The sequence below is a fragment of the Chrysochloris asiatica genome, unplaced genomic scaffold (assembly GCF_000296735.1).
Source record: "Chrysochloris asiatica unplaced genomic scaffold, ChrAsi1.0 scaffold00109, whole genome shotgun sequence".
Classification (NCBI taxonomy): domain Eukaryota; kingdom Metazoa; phylum Chordata; class Mammalia; order Afrosoricida; family Chrysochloridae; genus Chrysochloris; species Chrysochloris asiatica.
This window is the reverse complement of record NW_006408627.1, coordinates 6430870-6444948: the sequence shown is the minus strand read 5'-3', so window position 1 is coordinate 6444948 and position 14079 is coordinate 6430870. Positions and strand designations below refer to the sequence as shown.

The 14079-nt window shown below is 37.5% G+C and overlaps 1 protein-coding gene across 1 annotated transcript in view; it reads right to left on the bottom strand.

Moving 5' to 3' along the window:
• The window catches only part of PTPN13 (protein tyrosine phosphatase, non-receptor type 13 (APO-1/CD95 (Fas)-associated phosphatase)), a 254452-nt gene that overhangs the window by 142257 nt on the left and 98116 nt on the right, over positions 1-14079 (bottom strand). Inside the window, exon 7 of the mRNA XM_006867768.1 lies at positions 11490-12053. Coding sequence (XP_006867830.1) covers positions 11490-12053 — 564 coding nt within the window. The remainder of the gene's footprint in view (positions 1-11489; positions 12054-14079) is intronic.

Sequence of the window (14079 nt, the reverse complement as noted above, 5' to 3'; positions counted from 1 at the left end):
CATAAAATTGTGGCATGTGATCATTTTCTAAAAACGTACACAGAAAATCCCGGGTTTAAATAAGGTTTATATCAGATAAAATATTTCAATCTCTAATCTTCACAAATTATAATCTAAAAACTCCAAGTGACATGCTTAGACAAGTTACAATATGCAGAAAGTGAAACTCAGCAATTTTAACAACAGGAATCAAATAACTACTATTATCTTGGACTTTTTTTTAACCTTTAATACTTGACTCAAATTACAGATACAAATTTCAAAGAGAGCTTCATGAAGTGATTACTTTTATAACTCGGATCTAGAACCCATTTTCAGTAATGAATTTTCTAGAATATGGGTCCCAAACAAATAAGACATTTTAAATAAGATACTTTAATTTTCAAACAAATAAAGCAGAAAAAACAAAAGAAATAACATGTATTCATATATTATGTGTTTTCCCTGTGCTGCCTTTTGTTGTTGTTGTTGTTGTTAGGGCTAGGTCAAGAGCTAGGTAGAGGTTAGGCCTAGACCTTCTTGTAGTGTTTGGGTATGGTTAGGACTACGGTTAGTGTTGGAAGAAGTAAAGCCAGAACGCTCCTAGGAAGCCAGGATGGACAGACTTCGTCTCTTATCAGATTTATTATCAGGTGGGAACTGTCCTTGGAGATGAACATCATGTGTGGTAAAGTGGAGGGTCAGAGAAAAGAGGAAGACCCCAACGAGATGGTTTAGTACAGTGGCAGCAGCAATGGGCTCAGGCTTGGCAAAGATTGTGAGGTTGGCGTGGGAGTGGGCAGTGTTTCACTATGAGCACACAGGGTCACTATGAATTGGTGCTGACTCAGTAACACCTAACAACAACAACCACAACAACAACAAGCATTAGTGTTAAGGGTAGGGGTTGATATTGTTTGAGGGTTTCAGTTAGGTTTATTTATTTATTTATTTATTTTTCAGTTAGGTTTATTTTTATCTGTTTTTATTTTTTTCTTGAACTCTACATTCCCTTCCTCTGGGTATTCTTTAACTACATTATTCCCTGTTTTTAGCTTTCCACACTACATTTTTTTTAAGGGACTAGTTTCTGGAGATTAGACAATTTATCTTTTATGTACCCATTTCATTCACTAGGGACCAATATATTCTATAGTATACCCTGCTGTAATGAACAGAGTATGTTCTAAAATCCCTTGATGGTGTGATCAATAAAAATTTTAAACCAGGATAACAGAGTTTTTGCAAGTCTAAATGTATATAAATGTGAAAAGATAAATGGAGGATGCTCTGAGAGCTGCAGATCAATCTATAGACATAATATTTGTGCGGAGTAAACACAATCAGCAGTCTCTAATACCCTTTAGGGTGCTCCTGCATAATGTCATAGCAACATAACTGGGCCTAGACTTGCGTCAGGTTGGCTACACTACTGTAAAAACAACCCTAGAATCCCTCTCTAAAACTTCCTCCAACAGTACAGAGTTTTATAGTAAATTGATTTCATTTGTTGTTGGCTCTTCAGGTTGTAACTGACAAATATGTAATTTTACTCTTATAAACAAATCAAAAGGAGGTGCAGCTTCTCCTCATTTTACGTATAACTCCCCCCAGAGACTATTGTTGTATCACACATCTGGAATGGGACCACTGAGTATACTAAAATTCTGAGTAGTGAATATAACATTTATTAATTCATCCCCTTGTTTTTTAAAAATCATACCTATAAAATGTATGGAGTTCTGGTGTCATGCTGTAAGAGAAGCACTGGACGAAAAGGTCAGTTTTAACTGAAAAGTTGATGGTTCAAACTCACCAACCTCTCGTTGGAAACCCTATCCAGCGTTCTGATGAGTTGGAACTGACTCCACAGCACTTAACAACAACATATAAAATGTACACACTTTTACATTGTTTTCTCATGGTGGGGAAACATGACGGTGGCTCAGGAATGAGGAAAGGCTCACACATACTTGAATGTTTACAGATTCTAGTTACCCAACACAACTCTGTATTCACAGGGCAGTCAGAGGACAGCAAAATTAGGTAGAAACAGAGGTCACAGCATGAGAAAGACAGAAGCAATCTATTCATTATGAGTAAAGTGGATTGACTTAAAGCTCTTTAAAAAAGACAGAAAGAAAGATTACATTTCTGTAGAATTTAGTTTTGCAGCATTTAGTTTCATACTTTTCCAACTAGCATTGTGTAGAATGAAGAAGAGTTTCAACTGTTGGAAGCAAAATGCATTTAGGATCCCCACCCAGGGTGTGGGAGTACTGTTCATACTCTACTCACAGTACTGGCTCTCAGTCAATCCCTCATAATCAGGAATCTTCTGCCAACCCACAAGCCAATGGGTAGGGAGTGTATGGTAATTATATCACAAGAAAGAGTGAATTTGTCAGACGAACCTATTAGAAAGCAGACAACGTCTCAGATCTTGTGGTGGAGTAGAGAGAGGTGAACAAGAAGACACTAAGAACGAGGAAGAAAGAAATGAGTAGAACAAACAGTCCGATTCTGATGGGTAAAAAAAAAAAAAAGAATTGAAAAAACAAAAAACAGTGTTTTTTCCAAAACGAAAACTTGTTTCCACAAGAGAAATCTAAGTTAGGCATCTTCCTGCCTCTACCCTACTGCTTTATGTTTTATTTATTTTGGGAGCACAGTGGCTTTCTGCTCCCCAGAAGACTTAAAGCCTCGGAAACCATATACAAGGTAATTATAAGTTGGCACTGACTTGACAGCACTTAATAAGTTCTGGTGTGGGGCCATAGGTTCAGCACTGGACTACAAACCTTAAGAGAGACTGTTCGACCCACCAGCTGCTCCTTGGAAACCCTATCCAAGGTCACTATGAATTGGAACTGACTCAGTGGCACTTAACAATAACAACAACATATGAAAGGTTGTGCTAACTTAAAATTCACAGTTGTAATCTTACGCTTATAATTTTCAAACTTATCATTTCTTTCTCAGATCTTTTTGTTCCTATCTTTCACATTTTATTATCAAAACAACTGGAGCTTGATCATTGATTGTCATGTCTTGTCAACTGCAGCTTCAACATCCCACTACAGTAGAACACCACTAAATCCTTGTCTGTTGTTGTTAGGTGCCATGCATCCAGTCAGTACCAACTCATAGTGACCCATATGAACAATAGAAAAAAAAATCACTGCCTGGTCCTGTGCCAACCTCAAAATCCTTGATACATTTGAGCCCACGGATGCTGTCACTGTGCCAATACACATCGTTGCGGGTCTTCCTCTTTTCATCCAACCCTCCACTTTTAACAAACATGGGATCTGTCTGCAGTGACTGATCCCTCCTGAAGATATTTCCAAAGTATAAGAGATGAAGTCTGGCCATCCTGGCTTCCAAGGAACATTCTGGCTGTACTTCTTCCAACAAAGATGGGCTTGTTCTGTGCTGAAGACCTGGGGGATATGGGGGGAAGGATTGCATGGAGGGGACTGTAACCATGGCAATGAGAGACGATATGCGATAGAATGAATGTAAAACTAAAGTTCTCCCATGTAAACTATCACATAATTCACAACAAAACATTAAAAAAAAAAAAAAAAAAGATGGGCTTGTTCTTTTAGCAGTCCATGGTACTTTTAATATTCTCCTTCATCTGAGATACATCAGCACCATAACTCAGATACATCAATTCTTCTATGGTCTTCCTTATTCACTGTTCAACTTTCAAATGCATATGTTGTTGTGGTTATGTGCCGTTGAGTCGGTTCTGACCCATAGCGACCCTATACAGGATTTCCAAGGCTGTAAATCTTTACGAGAGCAGAAAGTCTTATCTTTCTCCCGTGGAGCAGCTGGTAGTTTCGAACTGCTGACCTTAAGGTTTGCAGCCCAATTCGTAACCACTACGCTAATATGAGGCTACTGAAAATACCATGGCTTGGTTCTAGTGGATCTTACCTTAGTCCTCAAAGTGACACGGTTGCTCTTCAACACTTTAAAGAGGTCTTGTGAAGCATATCTGCCTAATGCAATATGTCGTTTGATTTCTTGAAGATTGATGGCTGATGGAGTAAAATGAAGTTTCTGACAACTTCAATTTTTTCTCCATTTTTTATATGGATGTTTATTGTTCCAGTGGTGAGGATTTTTGTTTTCTTTACATTGAGGTGCAACCCATACCTAAGGCTGTGGTCTTTGATCTTCATCAATAAGTATTTAAGTCCTTTTGGCTTTCAGCAAGCAGGGATGTATCATCTGCATATTGCAGGTTGTTAATGAGTCTTCCTACAATACTGGTGCCACGTTTTTCTTCATATAATCCAGCTTCTTGGATTACATGCTCAGTGTACAGATTGAATATGTATGATGAAAGAATACAACCCTAGTGCACACCTTTCCTAATTTGAAACCATTAGGTGTTCCCTTGTTCTGTTTGAACAACTGCCTCTTGGTCTATGTATAGGTTCTTCAGGAGTACAATTAAGTGGTATAGAATATTTATACTTCACAATGTTGTCCATAGCTTGTCATGCTTCACACAATCAAAAGCCTTTGTGTACTCAATAAATAACAGGTAAAAATCTTTCTAGTACTGTCTACTTTGAGTCAAGATCCATCTGATGTCAGCAATAACATCCCTTGTTCCACGTCCTCTTCTGAATCTGGCTTGAACATCTGGAAGTTCTCTGTCAGTGACGGTTGCAGTCGCTTTTGTATTATCATAAGCAACATTTGACTTGCATGCAATATTAATTAATACTGTCTAATGATTTCTACATTCTGTTGGGTCACCTCTCTTTGAGATGGGCACAAATATGAACCTTGTCCAGTCAGTTGGCCAGATAATTGTTTTCCAAATTTCTTGGCAGAGAAGAGTACCTCTAGTGCTGCATCAGTTGTTGAAATAATTCAATTTGTATTCAATCAATTCCCGCCACCTTGTTCTCTGCCAATGTCTTTAATGCTCCTTGGATTTCTTCTTTCAGTATCATAGGCTCATGATCATATACTACCTCTTGAAATGGTTGAACATTAACCATTTCTTTTTCTTTTTTTTAAGTTTTTATTGTGAACTGAGTCATAGTTTACATGGAAGGCCATGGGCTTTACACCATTGTTTCATTGCAATGATCACAATCTCCTCTGTGCATCATCATTCAACAGTATTTGCTTCCATTCCCTCTATTTATTTTATTTTTGGGGGGCGGAGGGAAGGACACAAAAACACTCAGGAATATACAGTCATTTAAACAACCAAATGGCACATTCTGCAAGCCTGCCTCCTGGCCGCCAGCACCCAATACCTCTCTTTCCATTAGTCCAGAGTCCTTAACTGCTCCTTTTTTCCATGTCCTCATCTCTGCCTCCATCTCTGGTGTTGCTGCTTCTCTGGGTCGGGTCCCGCATTCCACTTGTGCTCTTCTCCCTTGATGGTCCTAGGGTCCTCTGGCTTTTGGACTGTAAGATTACTCCATTTTTATTACAAAACCTCTACCTTTACAGTTGTGACAGTCGCAATTAGTCATGAAAACAATTACTCACAATTGAATCACAAGAATCCTACCCCCATCTCCTTTCACCAGACAGACCTGTCTAGACAAGACAAAAACTATTCAGTAGGGACTCACTCTATCCTCCCCTGCACATTTTTTTTTTTTTTTTCAAGTTTTTCTTGTGAACTGAGTGATGGTTTACATGGGCGAATATCAGCTTTACACCATCGTTTCATTGCAATGATTACAATATCCTCCGTGCATCATCATTCAACAATATTTGCTTCTATTCTTCTGTTTATTTGTTTGTTTTGGGGGGGCATTTCTTTTTGATACAGTGACTCTGTGCATTCCTTCCACCTTCTATTGCCTTCTATTGATGCTTTCTGCATCATTCAATATTTTGTGAAGGGAATCCGTCAATATTTCAAGTTAACTCAAGTTAAAGCTTGAATTTTTTCTTCAGTTCCGTCAGCTTGAGAAATTCTGAGTGTGTTATTCCCTTTTGGTTTTCTGACTCCAGGCCTTTGCATATTATGTTATATTTTACTTTTTCTTCTCAAGCTGATCTTTGAAAATTTCTATTTAGCTCTTTTACCTCCTCAATTCTTTCACTTGCTTTAGCATCTCTATGCTGGAGAGGGAGCAAGTTTCAGAGTGATTTTGTTTTTTCCTTCTTTCTTGTATTAATGACCTTATGCTTTCTTCCTGTATGATGATCTTGATGTCATCCCACAATTCCTCTGTCTCTGGCCTTTAGTGTCTAATGTTCTTCAGATGAATTCTATGTCCAGGTGGGATCTTTTCAAGGTCGTATTTCGGCTCTTGTGGACTCAATTTTCTTCAGCCTGACTTGCACATATCATCAGTGAAAGCCTGCCTTGCTTGCACTGATGATATGCAGCTTTTCTATCATTTCTTTCCACAGATGTATTCAATTTGATTTCTGTTTATTCCATCTGGTGAGGTCCATGTGTATGAATCATCTTTTGTCTTGCTTAAAAATGGTACTTGCAGTGAAGAAGTCATTGGTCTTGGAAAAGTCTATCATGCAGATCTCCAGCATCATTTTTATCACCAAGGCCATATTTTCTAACTAGTGATTCTTCCTGTTTGTTTCTAACCTCTGCATTCTAATCACCAGTAATTATCAATACATCTTGATTGCATGATTCATCAATTCCAGACTGAAGAAGTTGGTAGAAATCCTGAATTTCATCATCACTGCCTTTAGTGGTTAGTGTGTAAATCTGAATAATAGTTGTATTACCTAGTCTTCCTTGGAGGTATATGGATATTAATCTATCACAGACAGCACTGTACTTCATGACAGATCTTGATAGGTTCTTTTTCATGACGAATGCTATGCCATTCTTAATTTTGTCATTCCCAGCATAGTACCATGTGATTGTCAGATTCAAAATGGCTAATACCAAGTCTATTTCATTTCACTAATGCCTAGGATATTGATGTTTATGTGTTCGATTTCATTTTTGACAAATACCAATATTCTCAGGTTCATACTTCATACATTCCATGGTCCGATTATTAATGGATATGAACAACTGTTTGTCTTCATTTTGAGTTGTGCCTCATCAGCAAATGAAGGTCCCGAAGGCTTTATTCCATTTGCATCATCATGGTCAACTCCACTTTGAGGAGGCAACTCTTTCTCAGTTGTATTTTGAGTGACTTCCATCCTGAGGGGCTCATCTTACAGCAGTTATCTGCTAATAGTCTGGTGCTCTTTATCATGTCTCATTATTTAATATTCTGGTGCTATCTGACAATGTTCCACTACTATTCACAAGGTTTCAGTGATTAAATATCTCAAGGTATTCCATCTCTCCTTCTTCCAAGTCTGTCTTTGTCTGGAAGCTCAGCTGAAGCCTGTCCACAACGGGTGACCCACCTGTGGCACAGCATCTAGAATCACAGCAACATGCAAGCCACCCCAGTATGGCACACTGACAGACAAGTGGTGGAAAACAAGTGGTGGAAAACCTTGTCTAACTGTCACAATAATGTGACACAATGGAAAACCATTGTAAACTCTTTCCTTGTGGTTTACTGCAAGAAGAACTGAAAGTGACTATTTTTGATCCTTTCTTTTGTATTAAAAATTATAGCATTTTTATTGTTGTTGTTAAGTGCTGTGAAGTCGGTTCCAATTCTGCAATCCTGAATTGGGTTTCCGAAGCTTTTTAAATCATCGTGGAAGCAGAAAGCCTGGTCTTTCTTTTCCTACAGAGTGGCTGACGGGCTGGAACCACACTCCTTGTGGTTTGCAGACCAGTGCTTAATGGAGCCACTGTGCTATTACTGTGTTGTTAAGAGACATAAGAAGCTTGCTATGTGGATGAATGAATGTCCAACTTCCCATGTAGTAAAAAAAATATTCCCAAAGATATAAAGAATGTATCTGTTCTCTGCTTGAAATCAGAATCACAAGAGTGGAAAACAGTCTCACTCTGGGACACGTGAGAGCTGGAACATAAATACAACTCTGTTATGAATTATGTAGCTTCTTTGGCAAACTATTCTACTTTTCTGGACTCCAGAGAACTAGCTGTTTGGTTTAGATGGCATCCAGAGTTTATTCCAGTTCCAATTGCCATGATTTTATAGAGTCTGGTGGACTTCCCCTGTGCTAAATTGCTGATAGATACAGTCAGCTGAGGAGAGGCTGTGGAGATGACTCAGGTAAAGGTTCCTTTAAGAAGACAAGGTATAAGGTAAGGAAATGTCTACTTATATTACAGATAATTAATGAGACAACTGTTTTTCCTATGAATTCACTAACCTTACTCATATCTCCAATAGCACAAACTGAAAATTTGCTATTTCTTTTCTTCATATGGTTATATTATGTTAATGAATACTGAAACACATCTTTAAACTTAAAAAAAAATTTTTTTTTAAGTTACATGTAGTGGAAAATCCTTAGACTAGACCTTGGGAAATCTAATTATGATGACAACTCTACTCTTTACTAGTTTTGTGACTTTGGGCACTTTCCCAAGAGTATGCTTAGGTAACAATGCTCTTAAACCCCATCTAGTTGAATAATTACTGATAGCCAGTGGCAGTTGACAAATTTTTAAGACTATAAAAAGTGTACAGAGCATCCTTCATATTTTAAAATGCTTTAAAATGCAAATATTTTTTAAAGAAATGCATACAATAAGTAATATCCAGTAGGAAAAATCCACTTCTGTTTTATTTAGCACTCACAAAAAGAATTGTGGTGCTCCTCTTAGTGAGAAATAAGTGAGATAAATGAGATTTACATTTATTTTCTATTTATTTGTCTTCTTGGTTTGCTAGCTAAAATGTTTATATTAGCAATCTACACTTTTGTTTGCACAGTTTAAATTACTTTACCTTTGGGAAAAGATGTTGTTGTTGTTAGGTGCCATCGGAGTTGGTACCAACTCATAGCGACCCTATGTACAATAGAATGAAACACTGCCTAGTCCTGGGCCAACCTCACAATTGTTGCCACACTTGAGAATCTGACAGTGTTTCTCTGCTATACGTAAGGTTTTCATCACTCCTTCTTTCTAGTCTGGCTTCCGCTGGAAGCTCATCTGAAACCTGTCCACCATGGGTGACCCTACTGATGTTTAAAATACCTGTGATACAGCTTCCAGAATCTCAGCAACTCACAAGCCCCACAGTACGACAAACTGACGAGTAAAGACAGCATACCACAAAATCAGCAAGTAACCCAACTAGACAGCTTAATAAGAATGACTGCTTTTGAATTCCAAATCTCAAACACTTGTTTCCCAATAACGCTTTTAATCTAAAGTAAACATAGTTTATTACTACCTCCAAGTTACTACATAATAATGGAGGTTTACTTAAGGCGGTGCAAGTATTTCCACAGTAAACCAACATTTTCAGGTGTTTTTGCTTTAGTTTGATTGTGAAATATACAATTAAGGTTCATGTGGGAGCACAAGCCTTCAAAAACTCTTCAATAGGACAGAAATGTTTCAGAACAAAAACCAACTTATACCAAACACACTTTTAATAAAGAAAGCTTTCCTTTCCTTATATCTCCTTTAACAAATCCCAAAATTCTGAATCTGGAAATTATGTTTTATAATGAGTTATTAATTTCAGAAAATAAAGCTTTACTAAGATTATACATGATCTTTCTTTGTAGGTGTATATGTTTATTTGAAAACAGATTGGTCTATTTTCATTTCCTTGAAACACACACACACACTTTCTGAGAAGATAACAGGATTATTTACAATTTATGACATAATTTGGCTAATGCTCATTTTATGGTGGTGGTGGTGAAGTGGCCTGGAGTCAGTTCCGACTCATATCGACCCCATATATGGTTTTCGAGGCTGTAAATCTTTAAGGGAGCAGAAAGCCTCATTTTATAAGTCTAAAAAAAAAACCCTATGCAAACTACCCTGAGAAAGGAAGAGCTAGAAAGAGCCTAGCTGCTGTTACCCACTGATCAGCATCACAATACAAGTTCTAGGAGAGAGTGGTTTATGTGCTGTAGGGTTGGTTTGGACTCAGAGCAATCCTACATAGGGTCTCTGAGGCAATAAATTTTACTGGCCCAGAAAACTTCTTCTTTCTCCTGAGGAACAGCTGGCAGTTTCGAACTGCTGACATTGAGGTTAGCGGCCCAACTCGCTGCCAGACAGTGCATAAAATACAGCATAAAATTCAAAATTATAAAAAAGACCAGACAGGTGGAACTCCTGAGACCGCAGCCCTCAGACCCTCTTCAAACCTGGAACAGAACCTACACCTGGAGGACCACCTTTGAGTCAAACAACAGACAGACCTATTATGTGAGTATCACAGAAACCAACCTCAGAAGGCAGGAAGTAGCAGCAAAGAAGGACAAATGGAAATGGAACCCAGGGAGGAAGTGGAAAGAATTTTACACTGAGGGAATTGCAACCAATGTTACCACATAAAATGTGTATAAATTGTTGAATGGAAAACTAATTTGCTCTGTAAACTTTCACCCAAACCACCATAACAAAATAAAAACAAAATTAACTTAAAAATTCTTCCTGCTTTTGTTTTCTCTTGCATCTATCTGTAAGACGCAGTCAGTTATCTGTAAGAGGCAATCAGTATCTGTATCTTTTTAGAAGATTAATTTCACATTCCATTCAATATATTGTGTTTTGTGTGTAAATCAGGTATTTTTGAAACGGAGCTTTGCCACGAAGAAATAATAATGCCTCATTTATAAACATTTCTATATTCCTCATACTAATAACTCAACTTATTAGTCACTTTACATTCATTACATAAGCAATGTACTTCTATTAAGCTCATTTTACAGATGGAGTAGCTGAGGGTTGGAGAGATCGATCCCAACTGCGACAGTAATGGTCACATAGCTATTAAATGGCCTTAACTAATACAAACTCTTCATATATATAACTCTTCATAATATAAACTCTTCATATAAGTTCATATATTATCGTCTTAAAAATATAGATTTAAAACTTTATTCCAGATCAAACAAATAATGTCCCCAAATTTGTTGAAACTATACTTTGGGAACCACTGCAACAGAACCACACTACTCTACCAAACTGTTTATTTCTGTGAGTCAGTCATTTAGTGAAGCCTCCCATCAGTCCTGGTGTGACGATGTAGGATAAGCACTGGACCACAAGGTCGGTTTGAACTGCAAGGTCGATGGTTCAAACTCATCAGTTGCTCCTTGGAAACCCTAGCAGGGTTGCTATGAATCGGAACCGACTCGACGGCACTTAACAACAACATTAGGCAGTACATGATAGACGGTGTTGGGAAGGATTCAAAGGAAACAGAAAACACGTTCTTGTCCTTGAGAAATTTATAGTTGAGAACTTCTTTGTGCTTTATTAGCCACAATTTGCTCTCTGTTGTTGTTAGCTGCCTGCTGAGTCGATTCGGACTCATGGTGACCACACATGTGCAGAGTAGAACTGCTTCATAGGGTTCTCGTGACTGTGAACTCTGTCACACACACACACAATTACTAACCTTCCACATTCATGGCTTTTCTCAGAACCTGAAGTTTCTTCTGTCTCTCACGGATTCGGTCCAAAGCACTTGATATTGCTGAGGAGGTGGGCAGTTCTCGCGTGTAGTACATTGAATCCATTTTCTGAGGACCAAAGATATCCAAAGCTATGCTTCCATCTGAGTATCTTGCCTCCTTTTTTCTAGGAGCAGTTGAAGTCCTTGTTGTTACTGCCTCGGGGAGATAGTGTCGGTATCTGCCAGTCTCTCCAGAAAAGGAATCTCTGTCAGTTGTGCAAAGCAAGTCCATGGATGAAGCCCAAATCTTCTTCTTGGGAAGTCCATCAGTGCTTGAAGTAACTTTTTTGTCTGTACTAGTTTTAAACTGGTAAGGGGAGCAGGTATTTTCAGAATCTTCATGTCCAGAATTATTATCTGATGAAATGTCCTTGAAAAACTCTTTCTCCTCTTGTCTGTCTCTGATGGACAGAAATCCCATAGATTTACTAAGCCCTTTGTTAAGAAAGGTCTGATGAGAGAATGGAGACTTGTGTATGTCTAGTACATCAGAAGTAGAGCTTCTTCCTGGAATGATAAGAATCTATCATGTACGCACAGAATTGTTAGAAAATAAACTGGAGTGTAATCTACTACTGACAATGAAAAGTGGTGACCATTTTCAAAATGGAGGATCAGAAATGAAATGGGAAGGTGGTGATGGTAAGGGAAAGAGATGGTGTGTGTGCTGACCTTTCATACTATAATGTCTCTTTTCTAATAAAGTCTAGCATACTGAAATTATTTTTGTGAATAGCATTGTTTTACATTCATGAAAGGTAAACAATTTGGTTTAAACATAGATACTATCCAGTTTAATAGGACACCAATTATCTATAAAATGGTTTGACCTAATATAATGTCCAGTACGCTCATTTAACTTCCAAATAGATAGCTCAAATAATGCATTACAACTCATTATAAAGATCTGGAACATTTGCTCGTCTATGTAAATATGCACAGAGTAGAAATAAAGGTTGTCATATTCTGGATGGAAAAAAAGACTTGGCGTTTGGAGTCCTTATATATCGAGGTTGTATTGTGCACCAGACTGCAAAGCCATTTGAACTGTAAGGTCTACAGTTCAAGGTCACCAACTGCTCCTTGGAAACCCTATACAGGGTCATTATGGGTCAGAACCAACTCAACAGCACTTAACAACAACAACAATTATGATTATATAAATTCTCAGAGAACTTATTTGTATTTGAATTACATAATATTTAAGAACAATATACTTATTTCTATAGTCAATCATCATGAACTAAATAGTAGCTTTACCTCTACAATATAATGTATCAACGTTTGTCAAATTGGTTAAAGTACAATTTTTTTTATCTATTTAGTCCTTGATGTAGTTAAAAAACATTCAAAAATTTAAATTTAAAGCAACAGTCTATAAATTAGTTTGATTCACACCAAAAGTGCCCATCAATTAATTACTTTTGTGAATTCACAGGTTAAATAACCATGGAAAAAAAGGAATACAGAAAAACACTTTACAGTTACTAAGTTAACTATAAGCCGTAAACAGAAAAAATATTCTGTACTATTAATGTGAACTCCTCTTGATAACCTACTTGCTATGGAAACAATATAAAATAAGAACAAAAACTTTCCTGGTAATAAACTGCTTATTCATTCATTTGAAGAGCCCAATTGCCTCTCCAATATATTAGGCTAAAACTGAGTAGCTTTAATGTTCTGACTACAAAACTTTCTCTTAAGAAAGGATAAGTCATTTCAGAATGACAACAGAGATTTTGCTTATTTGACAATTAGATTCAAATCAAACGCGGTACTTTTCTGGCACTTCTTCCTGACTGTTAGTGCACATAAATGGAAAATACATATCCAACCAGACACATGATCCGCACAGACTCCAGCTTCTAATCTAACATGAAAATTGATAAGCAGATGCCTATATTACAATATTTTAGGGAGAAATTACATTCTTAAACCAAATTTTGAAACTAATATGAAAATTTATTAAACAAAAGAAAACATAGTTCTATTTTCGAAAACTGATATAATACTGTATGGACTGAATTGTGTTCCTCTCCGCCCGCCCTCCACCTCCAACATGTGTTATGAATCCCAACTTCTATGCCTGTAGTTATAATGCCATTTGGGAATGGTTTGTCATTATTACGTTAATGAACAGGATTAGTACAAGGTGACTTTTGAGCCAACCTCTTTTTCAATATGAAAGAGGTTGAAAAAAAGCAAGTGGGCAGGCAGAGGTGGGGAAGAGAGATCCTTCAGGTTACATGAAGTGCAGGGGCGAAGGGCAAAGACACAGGACCTTCTTCCAGAACAGACACAGAAAAAACTTTCCCCTAGAGTCAGCACCCTGAATTTGGACTTCAAGCCTCCTACTCTGAGAGAAAACAAATAGGTTAAAATATGTTAAAGCCACCCATTTGTGGTATTCCTATTATTATCAGCACCAGATAAGACAGAATTTGGTACTTTGACATGGGGTTGGTACTTAACAAACACCTATAATGTGGAGCTCTGGAGGTCTGGTAGTGTTGTTGTTGTTGTTATGTGC